This window comes from Taudactylus pleione, unplaced genomic scaffold (assembly GCF_031769625.1).
Source record: "Taudactylus pleione unplaced genomic scaffold, aTauple2 ptg000242l, whole genome shotgun sequence".
NCBI lineage: Eukaryota > Metazoa > Chordata > Amphibia > Anura > Myobatrachidae > Taudactylus > Taudactylus pleione.
Window position 1 is genome coordinate 3961382 of NW_028284644.1, and position 19587 is coordinate 3980968.

Consider the following 19587-nt stretch of genomic DNA (forward strand, 5'->3'; position numbering starts at 1 on the left):
CAAATCAAATTCGATTTTGTTTCATGTTAAGAAGGGATTTTGTATTCAGTTTATGAAACCCCTTCCAAAATTGAAGCACAAAACCCCATTAAAATTGAATGCAACTTCATCATTACTTCCTACAGGGCAGTTTCTAGCCAATCTGGCTCCCAGTGCGAGCATTCGAAATGCGCCCTCCTCCATACCTACCTGGCATAACATGTTCCACACCCCCTGTCATAGTATGCTCCACACCCCCTTGCATAGCATTCTCTATCCCCCACCTGGCAAGGTATGCTCCACACAACCCCCGGCACAGTATGCTCCACACCCCCCCTGGCACAGTATGCTCCACCCCTCACCCCTGGCACAGTATGCTCCACACACCCTGGCATAGCATGCTCCACACACCCACCTGGCATAGCATGCTCCTTCCCCCCCTGGCATAGCATACTCCACACACCCCCTGGCATAGCATACTCCACACACCCCCTTGGCATAGCATGCTCCACACACCAATGGCACAACATGCTTTACACACCCCGGGCACACTATGCTCCACACCCCTGTGGCTTAAGATGTCCACACCCCCCTGGCATAGCATGCTCCATACCCCACTGACACAGCATGCTGTACTCTGTACACACACCCTTACTGAAATAACATGTTTCACCTCCATCTACTGACATTACACATGTTGCAACCCCCAGTTGACATAACCCATGCTGCACCGTACCCCCCAACTGACATTACACATGCTGCACCCCCCAACTGACATAACCCATGCTGCACCGTACCCCCAACTGACATTACACATGCTGCACCGTACCCCCAACTGACATTACACATGCTGCACCCCCCAACTGGCATAACCCATGCTGCACCGTACCCCCCAACTGACATTACACATGCTGCACTGCCCAACTGACATAACCCATGCTGCACTGTACCCCCAACTGACATTACACATGCTGCACCATACCCCCCAACTGACATTTCACATGCTGCACCCCCCAACTGACATAACCCATGCTGCACCGTACCCCCCAACTGACATTACACATGCTGCACCGTACCCCCCAACTGACATTCAACACATGCTGCACCCCCCAACTGACATAGCACATGCTGCACCTTACCCCCAACTGACATTACACATGCTGCACCCCCCAACTGACATAACCAATGCTGCACCGTATCCAACTGACATTACACATGCTGCACCGTACCCCCCAACTGACATTACACATGCTGCACCCCCCAACTGACATAACCCATGCTGCACCATATCCAACTGACATTACACATGCTGCACCACCCAACTGACATAACCCATGCTGCACCGTACCCCCCAACTGACATTACACATGCTGCACCCCCCAACTGACATAACCCATGCTGCACCGTACCCCCAACTGACATTACACATGCTGCACCCCCCAACTGATATTGCTGCACCCCCCAACTGACATAGCACATGCTGCACCCCCCAACTGACATAGTACATGCTGCACCCACCAACTAATATTACACATGCTGCATCCAATTGCCTCCCACCGTGGAGGTGCAGTTACCTGGTGATGGTGAAGCACGTACACATCTCTGCTGCTTTGCTTGTTCCATGCATGCCCAGTGCTCAGTCCGGAGTGCGGCAGATGGGAGCGGACAGCCGGGGGGCCCCTACCACTACCACCATGTGAGACCACAGAGGGGACAGAACTTACTCTCAGGCGGTATTCAGAGTGCAACCATGAAGTGGAGAGGGAGCAGGAGTGAAGGAGGTCTCAGCCTACATCCGCAGAGTCAGTGCGCCTGATGTGAGCACCCATTTCTGTCATGTGACACCCAGGTGGAGAGGAGGGAAGGCGGCGATTGGATGCAAAGCTACTGCCGCCGTGATGAAGGGAGGCTTTGACAGCGCTAATGCAGGACCAGGTAATTTTAAAAATTTGAGTCCCACGCTGCCTGTAACGCGCCACGTATTTTGTGATCACTGGTCAGGGCGCAGCGCCCGTGCGATTGCACGGGTCGCCCGCCCTAGAAACGGCCCTGACTTCCTATTGGGCCAAATGTATCACATGCACACTAACAGGGGAAAAAAATTTGGAAACACTTGTATACACTCTAGAAAAGTGAAATTGATTTATAATTTCTTCATAAATATAATATGCTCATCTTAAATATATGTATATATATTATAACTTTATATATGTTTATATGTATATGCACATTATTTCACACAGTGGCCCAAGTTCATCTTATGCCACACTGTAGTGTCTTCAGATCACAATATGTCACTTTGTAGTGCTGCCAGTAGAGATTAAGCCACACTGTGCCCCCAGTTCACATGATGCCACAGAGTAACCAGTACATATTATGCCTATTGTAGTACCCTCAGTTCATATTATGCCACATTGTAGTGCTCTAGTTTATATTATGCCACATTGTAGTGACTCTAGTTTATATTATGCCACATTATAATGCTCCCAGTTCACCACATTTTAGTGTCCCTGAACATTATAACATTCATTACATGCACCCTGCTTAGCATTATAACATCAATGATACACGCAACTCACTGAAAAGGAATATCACTAGATTATATTTTATCTACTGCTCAGGGGCGTATCTTCCTATTGGCCAGGATGGCACTTACCAGGGGCACTGGCCGAGGGGGGGCGCTGTTGCTGCCCGGCAGTGGCACCCACGGCCAGTTCTGTCTGTCAAAAGTTTGTGCTGCTGCTAGTCTCTAAATCAGAAACATCAGCAATGGATGACGAGGGAGGGGAGGGGGGGAGGGGGGCAATCGCCGTCTGTACAGCCACCACGATGTCTGCTTACTAACTGTCCAGATCAGATCCAGGCAATTAGTAAACAGACACCGTGATTGCTATATGGGGGGCGATCGCCACCCCCCAACCTCGTCATCCAGTGCTGATTCTTCTGACTGATAGCAGCAGCACAGATTTTGACAGACAGCTGGACAGTAGGAGCCTTCCCTCCTACAGATCAGGTTTCACATACAGCACCTGTCCCACCCACCAAACATATTTCATAGAGTCCAGGTTCTGGTCCCTGCTGAATCCTCCTCCTCAATCCTCCTGCTCTTCTCTTCTATGTGTCCTTGTTACCTGGGGTGAGTCTTTCTGTCACTGAGTGTGTTACAAGAAGTAGAAAACTGAAATGAAACTTTGTAAGTTTAATTTCCAAACCGCTACTACAGTCTTCCCCTTATTACTGTCAGGAGCTGCCCTCATGCCTTGCATACAACTTACTACTGCAGCAATTTCTGTTATACTCTCACTTCCCTTAGTACAGAGTGTAATTATTCCTAAAGAAGAAGGAAAGGGGGGTGGGGGGTGCCAGTTCACTCTGCTAGTGGTCTACCCTATTGACAGCTTTTGAATCTTACATGGTAGCAGGGCTGCCATTAGGGGGGGACTGTAGGTACTGGAGTACCGGGCCCGGACACTTAGCAGAAAGGGGGGGCCCACTCTGACCCCTGCAATTTCTAAAAAAATTTACGGAGCACAGCAACACTGCTGCTGGCTCCAGTAGACAAGAATGAGCCGGCGGGCACTAGCACCCGCCGCGCTCTAACAGGCCAGGTCCAGCCGGCAACGACTGCGCATGGGCATGCTTGTCAATGCCCTGGATGTAAAGGAGACAGACAGCAGTGGGCAGCATGTCGTGAAGCCGGTAAGAAAGTTTAAACACGATGCGCTGTGCTGTATGGGGGAAGGGAGGGGGACAGACAAGGGGCCTGGCTGGACACACAAGGGGCCTGGCTGGACACACAAGGGGGCTGGCTGGACACACAAGGGGCCTGGCTGCACACACAAGGAGGCTGGCTGGACACACAAGGGGCCTGGCTGGACACACAAGGGGGCTAGCTTGACACACAAGTGGGCTGGTTTGACACACAAGGGGCTGGCTGCATACACAAGGGGGCTGACTGGACACACAAAGGGGCTGGCTGGACCCATTAGGGGGCCTGGCTAGATACACAGAGAAGGGGAGCTGACTGCACACACAAGGGGCCTGGCTGGACACACAAGGGGCCTGGCTGCACACACAAGGGGGCTGGCTGGACACACAAGGGGCCTGGCTGCACACACAGGGGGGCTGGCTGGACACACAAGGGGGCTGGCTGGACACACAAGGAGGCTGGCTGGACAAACAAGGGGGCTGGCTTGACACACAAGGGGGCTGGCTTGACACACAAGGGGCTGGCTGCATACACAAGGGGGCTGACTGGACACACAAGGGGGCTGGCTGGACCCATTAGGGGGCCTGGCTGGATACACAGAGAAGGGTAGCTGACTGCACACACAAGGGGCCTGGCTGGACACACAAGGGGCCTGGCTGCACACACAAGGGGGCTGGCTGGACACACAAGGGGCCTGGCTGCACACACAAGGGGGCTGGCTGGACACACAAGGGGGCTGGCTGAACACACAAGGAGGCTGGCTGGACACACAGGGGCCTGGCTGGACACACAATGGGGCTGGCTTATCACACAAGGGGGCTGGCTTGACACACAAGGGGCTGGCTGCATACACAAGAGGGCTGACTGGACACACAAGGGGGCTAGCTGGACCCATTAGGGGGCCTGGCTGGATACACAGAGAAGGGGAGCTAACTACACACACAAGGGGGCCGTGCTGGACACACACAGAAGGGGGGCTGGCTGGACACATAAGGGGGGATGGCTGGACACACAGAGAAGGGGGGCTGGCTGGACACATAAGGGGGCTGGCTGCATACACAAGGGGGCTGACTGGACACACAAGGGGGCTGGCTGGACCCATTAGGGGGCCTGGCTGGATACACAGAGAAGGGGAGCTGACTGGACACACAAGGGGGCCTTGCTGGACACACACAGAAGGGGGGCTGGCTGGACACATAAGGGGGGATGGCTGGACACACAGAGAAAGGGGGCTGGCTGGACACATAAGGGGGCATGTTGGATGCACTTTAAGGGGGCAGGCCAGACACATAAGGGGGGCTGACCGGATGCAAATAAGGGGGGCTGGCTGGATGCACATAAGAGGGGCTGTTTGGACAGACAAGGGGGGGCTGGCTGGACACAGAAGAGGGCAGGGTTGATATATTTTGGCAAAAAAACTTTTCATTGGAATAAGGTAGCGGGGGAAGGGGGGCGGGGCCCTGACGATTTTGTCAGTCCTGGGCCCCACAATTTCTGATGGCAGCCCTGCATGGTAGCCTCAAGTCTATAGGGCATCCACAGCTGAGAAGATTTCTGTATACAGTAAGTGTAAAGATAGGGGAGGAAGGGTGTGGACCTACCAGCTCCTACCTGGGGGGATACTTCCTAATGAAGGAAATTCAAATTTGAGTGAAGATTTTCTTAATTTCTGGGACAGACCTAATAACTGAGATCAACCAACGGCCCCAGGTCACTTCACAAAGGCTGTGATCAAGGAGAAGCCTTTTCTACAACAGTGCCTGGCTCACCGATTAACTTAGCTGTACAAAAATGGGAGTGCAGGAGATGGAGATTAGCACTGTGGAGCTTTACTGGGAGGGAGAGACTGCTATCTATATGAGCGCTGATGAGTCTCCTTTTTCAGACTAGGCAAACAGGCCAGGCCCATTTGCTCAGCAGGCATTTCAGAAACCTGATAGACAAATATATGACCTGGGGCCCTCTAAGCCTCTGGGCCCCATAGCAATGGTACCCCCTACTATAGCTATAGATATGCCCATGCTTACCAAACAGTAATGCAGCTGATATTAGGACTGCTTATTAATATGTCTGATGCTCGGGAACATCTAAATACATAGCACTACATTACCATTAATAATGCTAATTGATTTTTTTCCAATTGTAAAGTGCAACGGACAGAGGCGTATTAAGAGAGGAGGGGGCCCATGTGCATTCCCCATCCGGGGCCCCCTCCTCTCTCCCCAGAGGCCGGCAGCAGACTGACTATGACTGACCGACGACCATAGCATCAGTAGACTCTGGGCATTATTGTGTGCCCAGAGTCTACTGCGCATGTGCAGGTCGACGAGAAAATGGCCGTTTTGCCAGTGATTTCCTCACTGTGGATTCGCAAAACATCGAGAAAATGGCCGCGGCAGCCATTTCCAGCATTTTGTGCAAGGCTGAGATACCCGATGCTGGACCTGGGAGAGGTAAGTATTGGAAAATATGGTTGCAGGGTGTGTGGTGCGAGCCCCCCAATGGATCCAGGAGTACGTGTGCACTGCACACCCTGCACCCATTATAGATACGACCCTGGCAATGGAATATGTTGCGCTATATAAGAAACTGTTAATAAATCAATAATAAATGTTTTTGCAGAAGACACTGGGCCCGTTTCAGAGTTGCACGCTATGTCGATGCCAGATGCAAGCGGCCAATATTTTCAGTCTGCGCATGCATCCAAGTAACTCTGCGCATGTGTCCTTAGTTACCACTCTAAGGGGTCTAGTTACTAAGTCATTTTTCAAACACAGCCTGTGAGATGACAGTTGGGAGCTGATTGGCTGGCACCTTATCACTTTCTTATCACTGTTCACTCTGTCTCATAACACTGCTAAGTAACTAGACCCCTATGTGGTTTATTTATCAAGCAGTGAAAAACTTAGAGAAGTGGGCCAGTGGAGAAGTTGCCCATGGCAACCAATCAGCTCCTACCTATTATTTTATAGACTGTACTTGATAAATGTTACTCCAAAGCTGATTGGTTGCCATGGGCAACTTCTCCACTGGTCCACTTCTCTAAGTTTTTCACTGCTTGATAAGTAAACCTCTAAGACACAGAGTCATACAATGTTGTGGCCATTTCAGGGAGGAAACAGGGGCATTCACAGACGTGTGATTGTCAGTGACTGCATCCAACAACGCATTTATATTGACCATGGTGGCCATGTTCAGATGGAGACATTGCACCTCCATAGGGCTGGTGCAATCTCTGATGGTGTGACCGATTATGCATCTTAATGCACACAGTGGCTGATCAAATGTTTCCTAGCCTGTATCACTATTTATATAGTAGCACAACCAAAATTAAAATGTGTTAATTATAACTCAAATATACTGAAAGACACAGCTATTTTATTCTTATTGCCTGTTTTTTATATACTTATCTTACTATTTCCCTTTTAAATATTTTATCCATTGCTACTACTGTAATTTTTATGACAGCTCTTATTATTTTGAATATTGATTAAAGTTATGGTCTAATTCAAATCTAATCAGGTGTATCATATTATGAACATCCCCTTTTTTTCTTTTGCTTTCAACTGTACATGAGGCAAGAGTGTATAAAAGTGCATACTCTTGCTCCCTCATACAAAAACAAAATTAGGTAAATGGGGAGTATTTAGAGGGATTTTCCAAATATTCCCAGAGAGCAAATTATAGCTGTGCGAGGAGTAAATTAATTTTCATTCACTGATTTTTTTGACAAATGGAATTTTTTTTTGCAATTTTGGCAGTTAGATGGTAAAGATAAATAATGTTTTTTTTCATTTTTGTTTAAGTTCCTGAGTCACTAGTACATGGTATTGCCCTTTTTAGCAATAGCTAGGGATGGCCATTACCGTTTAGCAACCATTGATGGTTCACCTCAGATGGTTGATGCTTTCGTGTTTTTTCCACCCACTGGTACAGGGGGGCATGGAGCCAAGCTCCACCCCCAATGCATCTATGTAGCCCTGCCCCTTTTATGATTGGCCCACCACCTGCCAAGTTCTGTATCCACATAAAGTTAGAGCTGCTATAGTGATGCCAATCGATTGTTATCCCTAGTGGGAAGTGAATGCAGGGTGAACCTGGAGGAGGTGCATAAGAGAATCTCATAAGGACAAGTGCTTAAAGAGAGCCAAGTCAGTGTGCCCAGACCATCCAGGTTGCTAGAATATCCATATATAATCCTGTTTGCATACTTATCTTTAGCTTTTTTCCTTTATTCCGAGCCTTCTCTTTCCTTGCTGTCATTTCTTAGAAAAGTATAACTCTGTCCCAATGTCCCTATTATTTTGTGTCGCAACACAGCAGACTATTTCAATAATTTACATCGACTCCCCTAGTCACTTGCAAGCTAGCCTCTTTCTCTTGTTGCAGACTCTTCTTAGTCCTCCTTGACCTCAACACAATCACAAACAGACTAATAATAAGAACAGGACTTAAAAATCCCCTCCACTAATACCAGCACTCTGTTGACCCTGTTTTAAAACACATATACAAATCATATCTCTTTTCTTGTTAGATACTGAACAACATTCCAGATCACTTTGCTGAAGGTGATGCCTGTTATATCTGAGGGTTTAGAGTACCATAAGACAACAGGTAGACCTGCAGTGGGAGATCATGGTGGTACATCACAGAGAACTGATTTTATCTTAAACATCTACATAAGGGGCTTGATTCCACTTGTGTAGAGGTTTCCCTTTCCACCCAAGTGAATTTTTCCTGACTGATAATCACCAGCGCTGATCAGGGAAATCAGTATGTAGAGCCATTAGACATGATATCAATAGTTCAATTGGGATGTGCCCTTTCCTACCAAACATGAGTTAAAAGGTCATGTATCCATGGGTCCCATGCACAGTATTGTTGTACAACCAGTAAAATTCATAAACATGCTTGACGATCTGTACCGATATTCTGTTTCCAAAATCCAGACCATGCTCAAGAGGGTACAATTGAATTCTTAAGATTAGTAAAAGGTTGGTCAATATTTTAGTGATATAGAAGAGCTGGCACAGTTTCTCAAGCAGCCTTGCATTGACATGGGATTAGCCATAACTTTGAATGAAATGGACCCACAGCATACAAGCTGTTAGCAATGACAGAAAGTGGGAAAGGGATCTTTAATAATCTGAGCATTTATGTTCATCATGATAGTACTAAATTGTAAGATTGCCAATAATACACAGAATGGAAGCTGTTCATAGTCAATTTATTGGCCCATTACAGGTGCGTGAAAGGGAGGGGGTTAATTTAGACAAGAAAAAACAAGACAAATTCCTTCAGCACACTGCAATGGACCAGCAAAAGAGACATGCATCCTATATAATAATGGAATGCAGAGGACTCAGTCACACACATTTGCAAATGCATGACAAGCGCTGTGCCAAGGCGCCTTTTCTCAGGGTCCTACAATACATAATAATTGTTCCACTTTGGGTCATATATATGTATATATGTGTGTGTCTAACTTGAGTCAACCCACATGGAGGCTGGAGGCACCCCAGGATCCTCCAATATGACACTAAAAGCATCAGCATTCTGTACAGATACTGATCCAATAGATGCCTCTCAGAACAGTGATACACAGAATGGAAGTTGCTCATAATCAATGTATTAGTCCCTCACAGTTGAGTGTAAGGGAGGGGTTAATCTAGTAAAAAAAAACAAGACACAAATTCCCCAACACTCTGTAATAGGCCAGCAACAATGACATGCATATTGCCCAACTACTCTTCAGATCACTCAGATAGTGATCCAAGGAGTCCGATTAACTTCACTTTGTTTTTGGCGTGCCAGTGGTCTGGCGAATATTTCCCTGCAGGGGAGTATCTATAATGGGTGCAGGGTGTACGGTGCAAATGGGCCCCGGTGTCCACACACCCTGCACCCATATTGTTTAAAACTTACTTCTCCGAGGTCCTGCGCCGTGTGTCAGCGCTGTACAAAAATCCAGAAAAATGGCTGCCGCAGCCTTTGCGTTTTGCACATGCACAGTAGACTCCGGGCACACTCTAGTGCCCTGAGTCTACTAATGCTCTGGTGGCTGGCCAGCCGCGTTAGTGGGCTGCCGGCCGCTGGGAAGATAGGAGGGGCCCCCAGACGGGGAAAGGACACGGGCCCCCTCCTCTGTAAAGATGCCCCTGTTTCCCTGCCTCTGATCCTCTGCTGATATCCAGATTTACTACCTGAGGCACAAGCCTGCCAGCCGAACCTACCTTTGTCCCTGCCTTATATTTCATTGGTCACCAATAAGCTCCTGGATATACACCAAATTCTCAGTAATCTCTTACGAAATCAATGCTTTAATAAACAGGGCATACTACTAAACAAATATTGAAATGCAAATACTGTATTAGGGATTGTTTTGTTAGTGTCATTAAAAATGCAAATGAATTATGAAATACTGTCTTATAACATAGATTTTTTTTTTATTATTTCTTTATAAGAACTGGGTCTATATCGGCAGTATGCAGCCTGCTTTTTTTTACATTTGTTGTTTGTATATTTAAAGTTTTATGCAGATTCTTTGGACAGCTCCATCCTAAATTTATACTAGTTCTTTCTAATCAATTTTAAGTGAGCACCCTGCTTTTAATTTTTTTTAAATAATAATAGTAATAACATTTTAGAAAGTGGATTAATGCATTTTATGTTTGCAACTCTGGCAGCATTACCCAATTCTACAATCTGATGATATCATGTTTTTCCCAGCTTACCCCTTTCACACTAAGGGGGATATTTACTAAAGTGCGGGTTTTTAAAAGTGGAGATGTTGCCCAGAGCAACCAATCATATTCTAGCTATTATTTTCTAGAAGGTGCTAGATAACTGTTAAGTAGAATCTGTTTGGATGCTATGGGTAACATCTTCACTTCTATAAACCCGCACTTTAGTAAATATACCCCTGAGCCTCTGACCTGGGATATTGCCATGGCAACCAGGGTCTTGGCTTGGTGTGAATGGGTCAACCTGGGTTGTGTGTCCCAAGTCCTTGACCCTGGTCAAGACAAGAGATATTCCCGGGACCGATCCAGGTACACTGCGGTCTGAAAGGTGCAGGCTATGGTAAAAGGAGCTGATTGGCTGATCAGAAGTGCTTTTCATGACCCATCTTTGAAAGCCTGTAAAAAATGTCCACTTCTAATGACATACACTGTTTTGCAGGGCGGACACGGGTGAAGTATGAAAGGTGACAACAAGGAAATAACCCAGGTCGAAGGTGCAGTGCGAAAGAGGTATGAAGAGCTGTAATATGGGTTGAAACCGTGGTCAATAATCTGAATCGAACCTGGGATTTAGGTGTGAAAAGGGTATTATTCAGTGTGATGACCACGGCTGGAGTAGGTAATTGGTGACTGAGGAGTTGTGAGGGAGAAGCTTGGTGCAAAGTACTGAGACTTGAGCCGTAATGGGATTGGAGACACAGCCACATCACCAAACTGTTGTGTTTATGCCCCTTTCAGTGGGCAGCGCAGCTTGTAAGGAGGGCCTGATATCAGTGGCATCACAAGGGGGGTGTGGGGAGTGCGGGCCGCACCCGGGTGTCACTCGCTGATGGGTGACACCAAGGTGCAGTCTTCCCATCAGTGACAGGAGCTGGGTGCTGCACTGTATCATTAAGTGCAGCACTCGGCTCCTGTCACAGTGAGGGAGCCTGCACTGCCCGCACCTCCAGCACCCCTCACCACTCTCCATAATCTACATAGGCCGGGCACCGGGTTCGGGCCGCGAGGCCACGCCCCTTACCCGAGGCCACACCCCTCGCCCGAGGCCACACCCCCTCACCCGAGGCCACACCTCCTTTTCGAGGGGCGCGCGGCATCGCTGCGCACAAGGCATCCCTCCCCGCACTAGGTGTCACCCGGGGAGCGACGCCACTGCCTGGTATTCACAACAATGCATGTCCCTATATTCTTGGTCAAGTCCCCTAGTACTGGGGTGTAATAGATCTCCCGTCAGCACCAATTGATGAAAGACAAATTAATTTCAATAATAAGATTAAAGAAATATGAGAGACAAAAATCAGTACTAGCATTCTACCGTGTTTGGCTTATAGTTGGTATAAGACTGGACGGTACTTTAATGTTCCTGTACACTAACTAAAAAAATATTTTTGCTATGAGTGATAGCAGCAGATTTTTACAAAAATCACAACATTAAATATAATAATTGTGGAACAGCAAAGTCAGTTTACGAAATTGTGAAATTCAACAATGATGTACACTACAATTTAATAAAATATTGGAGGCCTGCAGGAATAAAAACATCACCTTTATCGGTGGCAAGTATCTTTTCATTCCCATTTTAAATAAGTATTAGAACCACAAAGCTGTTTTAGAGGTTAACAGAGAAAGATTAATTAAATACATATATACTGTAAACTATCCACATATTTGCCACGGCCCATGAGGCCACTGAAAGCCGCTAATTCTTTTTACAGCAATGCAATATTTTTAACGTTCATCATAAAGAGGTTCTGCTAGGAAAATATTTTGCTTATTCAAATCGGCTCTCAGTAGGGGTACTAAGGGTCATTTACTTGCTGCAATAAATGCAGCCCATTTAGTTTTGCACATGTGGAATTAGTTGCCCTCCTTGCACCTACATAAATGTATGACCAGTTCTGACTTTGGAAAGCGCCTCTGTTCAAACAGTTTATACAGCCATTAGTGGGATTGTTGGCCCAGATGGAAAAAATAAAAAATGATACAGTACATCAAAGTGCTGCTTATTTATAACTTTACAGCCTATGTGACCATGCTTTAATGCTGAACTTAGTTAAACTAATTATTATCTTAGCTTAATCTGAAATTAACACTACTGAAATATTTTCTCTGTTGTTGGTTTATGCACATTGCAAATATGAAAACTACAATTTTAGATTTTCCCTGACATTTATAAATATAAAAGCTGGAGTGTGGAATTCTTCCCTGCTATTGCATAGTGTGTACATTTTCCAGCTAAGATATTAAACTATAACATATGCTGATATAAAAATTTGCTTACCTGCACAAGAGACGAAATAACAATTACTAAGTTTGTTCTGCCCACAATGTTGCATATGTTGAAATAAGTTATCCGCGGAGAAAGAAAGCAGAAGCAATATAAAAAAAGGTTGTTCTAATTATTTAGTGCTGGAGTGTGACTTCCCATTAACAGAATTGTCATCCAATGTACAAGCAGCCACAGGGCCTGATTCAGACCCGCTTTCGAGCGCAGGATGCTCGCAAGCGGGTCGATGGTGCCCTACTGTGCATGCGCACGACGGAGGGAGCTCTGTCGTGCGCATGCGCGAGACCCGGCTAGCGATGGGGTAGCCGTCGCTCCGGGTCTCGCACCAAAGGGGGCGTGCTGTCGATGTTGATTGGTGGGCGTGCCTTTGGTGGGCGTGCCGGGGGCGTGGCTGCCAGACTGAGGCGTTCCCATGGGAACGCCTACCGTCTGAAGCTGGCCCCACTGACATCAGTAGTGATGTCAGTGGGAGTGATTTTGGCTCTGATAGAGCCCAAATCACTCCAGGGCTTGCGGCAGCGAGACCCTACCGCAGGGTCTCCATCGAAAGCCCGATGACCATCGCGACCATCATCATGGACGCTCGCTATAGCTGTGGGTGGTCACCCACAGCTATGCGAGCGTCCGAGAGGCCGCTCCATTTTCATGTAGAAGGGACCTGATTCAGAGCGAGCGCTCTGGTCAGAGCGTCCGGCTCTGAATCAGGCCCACAGTGCAGTAGGGAGTAGTAGAAACTTAGGGCGCGATTCAGAGCCGCTCGTAAGTGCTGTGTGCTCGCAAGCGGCCCGATGGTAGCCCACTGCACATGCGCCACATCCGGCGTGCACATGTGTGAAGCCCGCTGAGCAACTGAAGGTCAGTGCTACGGGGCTCGCAACAAGACGGGGCGGCTGTCGATGTTGACAGCTCGCCCCGTTTTGTGGGCGAGTGGCGGGGTGGCCGGACAAACGCAGGCATTCTCTTAGGAACGCCTGGCGTTTGTAGGAGGGGTTACTTACATCACTACCGATGTCAGTAGTGGACTTCTTTCTCTATTAGAGCAGGAAGTCCACTCGGGCTTGCGGCAGCTAGACCCTACCCCAGGGTCTCGTCGCAAGCCCGATGGTCGCGATAATCGTGACTGTCTCCAGCCCGCTCGTACAAGCTGTGGGTGGTTACCCACAGCTTTGCGAGCGGCCGGAGATCTAGAAAAAAAAAAGCCCTCATTCAGAGCGAGAGGCCGCCAGCAGTGACCGGTTCTGAATGAGCTCCTTAGTGTTAAGGGAGCTGACCACTTGAATGGAAGAATAAGGCTGGGAACACATTTAACGATGTGTACCCAGCCGACCTGTCATGAAACGGAATCCGGCGTTGAGTCCCGGCATCAACAAGTGCATACACACTTGCCGATGCTGGGAGCGACATCGTGGCAGTGGGGGGCCATGCTGCATTCGGCAGCATTGCCATTGCTGAAGATGTCGCCTGTCGGACCTGCATGCAGGAGCGTGCATCGTCAGTGACACACTGGACGATGTTGCCAACATGTCATCTGATCCGGCCAGATCGGACGACATATCGTCCAGTGTGTGCCGGCCTTAACTCTACTACTGACCACACCCATAAGCTACTTATTTAAGTGATAAGATTCAAATAACTAAATAATAAAGAGATAGACTTTTACCAGAAAGAATATTACTATTTTAGTGGGTAAGCTTACTACGAATCGTGTTTTGTCCATTTGGTGTTTTGAGGGGATTTTGGTGTGATTTTGTAAATTGGGGATTTACAAAAGCCCAGATCGCACCTCAAAACACGATTAAATACACCAAATAGACAGAATGCACCATCGGACCAAACATTGAATCCTTAACATTGACACACATACAAATCACAGATTTACTGTACTAAGAATCGTGTTTATCAAATCGCATCTCAAATTGCAAAATCAATAGATGACCAAATCAGTAGCGTGTTTGAATGTGAAAAGCTTTTATCTTCTTCTAGACTTAATCACGATGCTTATAAAAGGGGACAAACACAGCAGCATCACTGTCTGTGATTTAAACAGCAGAAACAGGATATTTAACTGTGTTTGGGCAAATTTGTCTCTATTTTGGATTCCACCATCTGAATGAAAGGAGCAACAGAAGCATTTGTGAAAACAATCGTATTGGTCTTTTTTTCGCTTGAACTCGCACATCCAGCAATTTGCTTGAAATTAATTCAAATGTGAATTGCATCGGTTTCAGGAGAATTGCTGGATTTGCAAGTTCAAGCGAAAAAAGATCAATACGGTTCAAATCACACACGGCACAAATCGCTGAGGATCAAAACCGACAAACGCGATTCATAGGAGATTTAGACCGCAAAACGTTCCGGCGATGTCCAGTCAATCGGGTTTCACGGCAAACACAAATGTTAGTAAATTTACCCCTAGGTTTGTTATACTGAAATCCTAGTTGCCTTATATATAGGAACTATTCATAACTTAAGATACTTAAAATGAAGTTGTGTTTGTGGAATGATATTATACTTAAAAATAACAGCAGACTTCCTGTCATTAATCCTGCTGAATTTTCAGACAGTCACTTTTCAGCTGGCCACATACACAGCCCTATTCTGTTTATACTGTATGTGTGTCAGTCAGTTCAAAATTAATGGTAAGTAGAAGTTTAAACATAACGGCAAGCCTGTCCAAAAAAAGAAGCACTGCACAAAGCACTATGATCTGTGCAGACTTCTTAGGCTTAAAAGCACCTTTCGCCTTTCAGACTGCACACTGCGGCCTGAAAGGCGCAACCTGGTTTATTCGACCCAAGCTACAGTAAAAGGAGATGATTCACAGATCAGGAGCACTTTTCATGACTCATCTTTGAAAGCCTGTAAAAACATCCATTTCTAATGACATGCACTGTTTTGCATGACTGACACGGGTGTAGTCAAGGTCGGCAACAGAAATCTCGGGGCCCGGTACACTGATGTCTCTGGGGGCCCCACCTTCTCACCACTGATTACTGATTCCCTCTACCACCCCTATACACCGCAGCGGCGCAGCCTGCTTGACGTGCGGCGACCAGAGCCGTTGTCAGAGTTCAGCCAGGGATCGGCCGTCCCTTACCGTCCCGCCGGCTTCCTCTGACTTCCTGGGCAGTCGGGCGGCTGGCGCGGCGACGTGGGAGGAGCTGAGCATTCACCCTGTAGCTGTGGTGTCAGGCGACCCGGTGAGCGGGGATCGCAGTTTCCATCATGGGCGCCGCCATGACACTTTCCCTATGTCAGTACTTCCTTCCCTGAGTGGCCCGGCTGGTCAGCTGACTCTGTGGGCCTATCAGCAGGCTTCCAGGGGTATATATCCGGCTCCTGTGCTCCAGGTAGTTGCCTGAACAATCATTGTCGCCGCTAGTGTAACTAGAGGAGTCTCGTTCCAGGTTCCCGTGCTTCCAGTGTGTTTCTTCCAGAGCTTCTGAGCTATCTCATCACAGTGCCTTTACTATCAGCAGCCTGTGTGAAAGCTAACCTCCATCTCACCACAGTGCCTTTACTAATCAACAGCCTGTGTGCAAGTTTAACCTCCATCTCATCACAGTGCCTTTACTAATCAACAGCCTGTGTGCAAGTTAACCCTCCATCTCACTACAGTGCTTTTACCATCACAGCCTGTGTGCAAGTTAACCCTTCATCTCACTGCAGTGCTTTTACCATCACAGCCTGTGTGCAAGTTAACCCTTCATCTCATCGCAGAGCCTTTACCATCACAGCCTGTGTGCAGGTTAACCCTTCGTCTCATCGCAGAGCTTTTACCATCACAGCCTGTTTGCAAGTTAACCCTTCATCTCATCACAGCACTTTCACCATCACAGCATGTGTGCAGGTTAACCCTTCATCTCATTGCACCCTAGTGCATGATCTCCGGCCGGCAATCTGGTATATACTTCGTGGGATATCCAGCTGTTACCTCAGCCTACCAATACATCTCCACACCTCTCTAGCCAGCACCTCAAGTGCCTTTCTCCAGCCAGGAGTTCTATCCCACTCCCCACGTGCCTATTCCAGGCATTACCCTTGGGCCACGGGTGTTTTTGATTTTCTTTTCCCTGCAGGCCTTGGTCACCAAGTCAAAGGACCGTGACCTGCTTACAGGGAGCCGCACAAGCCCATATCCCGCTTTGAGGGGTCACTGGCGAACACCTCCTTGTAAGTTAGACTCCGCATAATTGACTAGGTCTAGCCAATGACCAAGACTTGTGGATGCAGAGATCATACGTCCAGGCCCCTCGCCTTCGCCTCCTCCCGCAGCCTCAGACCTCGGCTTTCAAAAACCCGCCTCCCAGCGTGACAGTTTGTTCAGGCCAAATGGAAGCCGCAGGTGCCCAAGGTACTGGGACTCTTCAAGAGGTAATAAGCCGTATGGATAACCAAGAGATGGCACAGCGACATGTGGCTCAGTACCTGCAAGAATTATCCAGACAGTTAATGACCATACAAAATACACTGGCATCTATGTCCACGGCCTCGCCACCTGTCATTCCTGCTGATTCTCCAGGGTTACCTCAAGGGGCTACGCCACAGAAGTCTCATCTCCACTTGGCCACCCCTGAAAGGTTTGACGGTACTCCACAACGTTGTCGTGGTTTCATAAACCAATGTGAAATCCAGTTTGAGTGCCTCCCCCAGAATTTCCCTACCTCCCGGTCCAAGGTCGCCTATGTAATTCATTACTGACTGGGGCTGCATTGGACTGGGTTTCTCCTCTTTGGGAACAGGCTGATCCGTTAGTTTCTAGATACGAAGACTTTGTGACTGCCTTCAAACGGATTTTTGATGAGCCCGGCAGATCGGTTTCTGCTTCCTCCGACTTACTCCATGTCCGCCAAGGTACTCGCTCGGTGGGACAGTACGTGGTGCAGTTTCAGACCCTTGCATCGGAACTTAGATGGAACGAAGAAGCACTCAAAGCAGCCTTCCTCCATGGGTTGTCCGAAAGGATGAAAGACGAATTAGCATCCAGGGATTTACCTACGTCTTTTTCTGAGACTTTTTCCCTCTGCATAAGGATTGATTTACGCCATAGGGAGCGGTGGGGTAATAGAGGTCATGGGGATCGCCCTCGAGATCGTCTGGCCTCAGGAAGTCAATCCTATTCCCCCACCTCCAGGGGTGAGGAACCTATGCAGATCAACAGAACCAGGCTAACCAAGGCCGAATGCAATTGGCGCTTTCAAAATAAATTGTGTCTTTATTGCGCTGCCCCTGAGCACATGTTAAAGAATTGTCCCCTGCTGGCGGGAAATGCGAGACCCTAGTTGATGTCGGAAGCATTCAATTAAGGGTCATTTTTAAGCACTCCCAATTAACTGACAGTTTATTGCCTGTATCTCTTTCCTACCAGTTCAGGACAAGGGATGTTAAAGCCCTTATAGATTCCGGTGCTGCAGGAAATTTTATTTCCAAATCTTTAATCCAGTCCCTTGCGATTTCGGTGGTACCTTTACCTGACAAATTACTGCTCTCCGGTGTAGATGGTAAAACCGTGCTAGGTGAATCCATATCCTTGAAATCCCAGCCCGTGACTCTCAGGGTTGGTTCCCTGCACCAAGAGACCATTGAATTCCTCATACTTCCTAACTCTGCTTACGAGCTAGTTCTGGGTTTACCTTGGCTAAGGAAGCATAATCCTACCTTTGATTGGTCCAATATGCAAATTGTATCATGGGGACCAAACTGTTTCCATCGGTGCCTAACCCAAGTACTTGCTGTACGTACCCACTCTGTGCACCCCAGTACAGGTGCAAAGTTCCCCCCGACCGACAAGCCAAAAGATCCTTCTGTCTCCAGTCTACCACAAGCATATCAAGATTTTGCCAATGTCTTCTGTGAGCAGGCTGCTGATCAACTCCCTCCTCATCAGTCGTGGGATTGTGGAATAGAACTTCTCCCAGGGAAGATTCCCCCTCGGGCCGGACCTATCCTTTGTCAGTTCCAGAAACAGCCGCCATGGCAACTTACATTAAGAAAAATCTAGCCAAAGGGTTCATATGGCCTTCCATCTCCCTTGCAGGGGCAGGGTTCTTTTTTGTGAGCAAGAAGGATGGAGGCCTCCGGCCCTGTATAGACTACCGTGGCCTCAACCAAATTACTGTAAAAAATCGGTATCCTTTACCTTTAATTCCTGAGCTTTTCGACAAGGTCCGTGGAGCTAAAGTGTTATCTAAACTAGATCTTCGTGGGGCATACAATTTGATACAAATCAAAGCTGGGGATGAGTGGAAGACCGCCTTCAATACCAGAGATAGTCATTTCGAATATCTGGTGATGCCTTTTGGACTCTGCAATGTGCCGGCTATATTCCAAGGCTATGTAAATGAGATCTTTCGGGACATTCTCTACTGCTTTGTCATCGTCTATTTAGATGATAGTCTAATCTTTTCTAAGGATCTCCAAACTCACCGCCAACATGTTCGAGAAGTTCTAGCTCGCCTTTGAAAACACCACCTTTATGGAAAGTTATCCAAGTACCTCTTTGAACAAACCACAGTTCCTTTCCTAGGACATATGAATTCTGGGGAAACCATTCAGATGGATCCAGAGAAACTGAAAGCGATCTCTGAATGGCCATTACCAAAATCTTTAAAAGCTACCCAACGTTTTTTGGGATTTTCAAACTATTATAGGCGATTCATACCGAATTTTTCCACGGTGGTGTCTCCCATTACTAGTCTCACACGCAAGGGCGCTAACCCAGTCCAGTGGCCGGACTCAGCCATACAGGCCTTTCAGAGATTGAAAGAGGCATTCTCTACTGCCCCTATCCTTTGCTAACCCCAACTGGATAAACCATTTTTTGTGGAAGTGGATGCCTCTTCGGTAGGTGTAGGGGTGGTATTATCCCA

The 19587-nt window shown here is 47.6% G+C and overlaps 1 protein-coding gene across 4 annotated transcripts in view; it reads right to left on the minus strand.

Annotated features, from left to right (window-relative positions):
• LOC148516719 (zona pellucida sperm-binding protein 3 receptor-like) overlaps positions 1 to 12774 on the minus strand; it is a 230671-nt gene extending 217897 nt beyond the window's left edge. For all 4 annotated transcript variants that reach the window (XM_088479583.1, XM_088479581.1, XM_088479582.1 and 1 more), the window contains exon 1: positions 12713 to 12774. In XM_088479583.1, the coding sequence (XP_088335709.1) occupies positions 12713 to 12767 (55 nt within the window). In that variant the 5' untranslated portion in view covers positions 12768 to 12774. The remainder of the gene's footprint in view (positions 1 to 12712) is intronic.
• Between the last annotated feature and the right edge of the window lie 6813 nt (positions 12775 to 19587).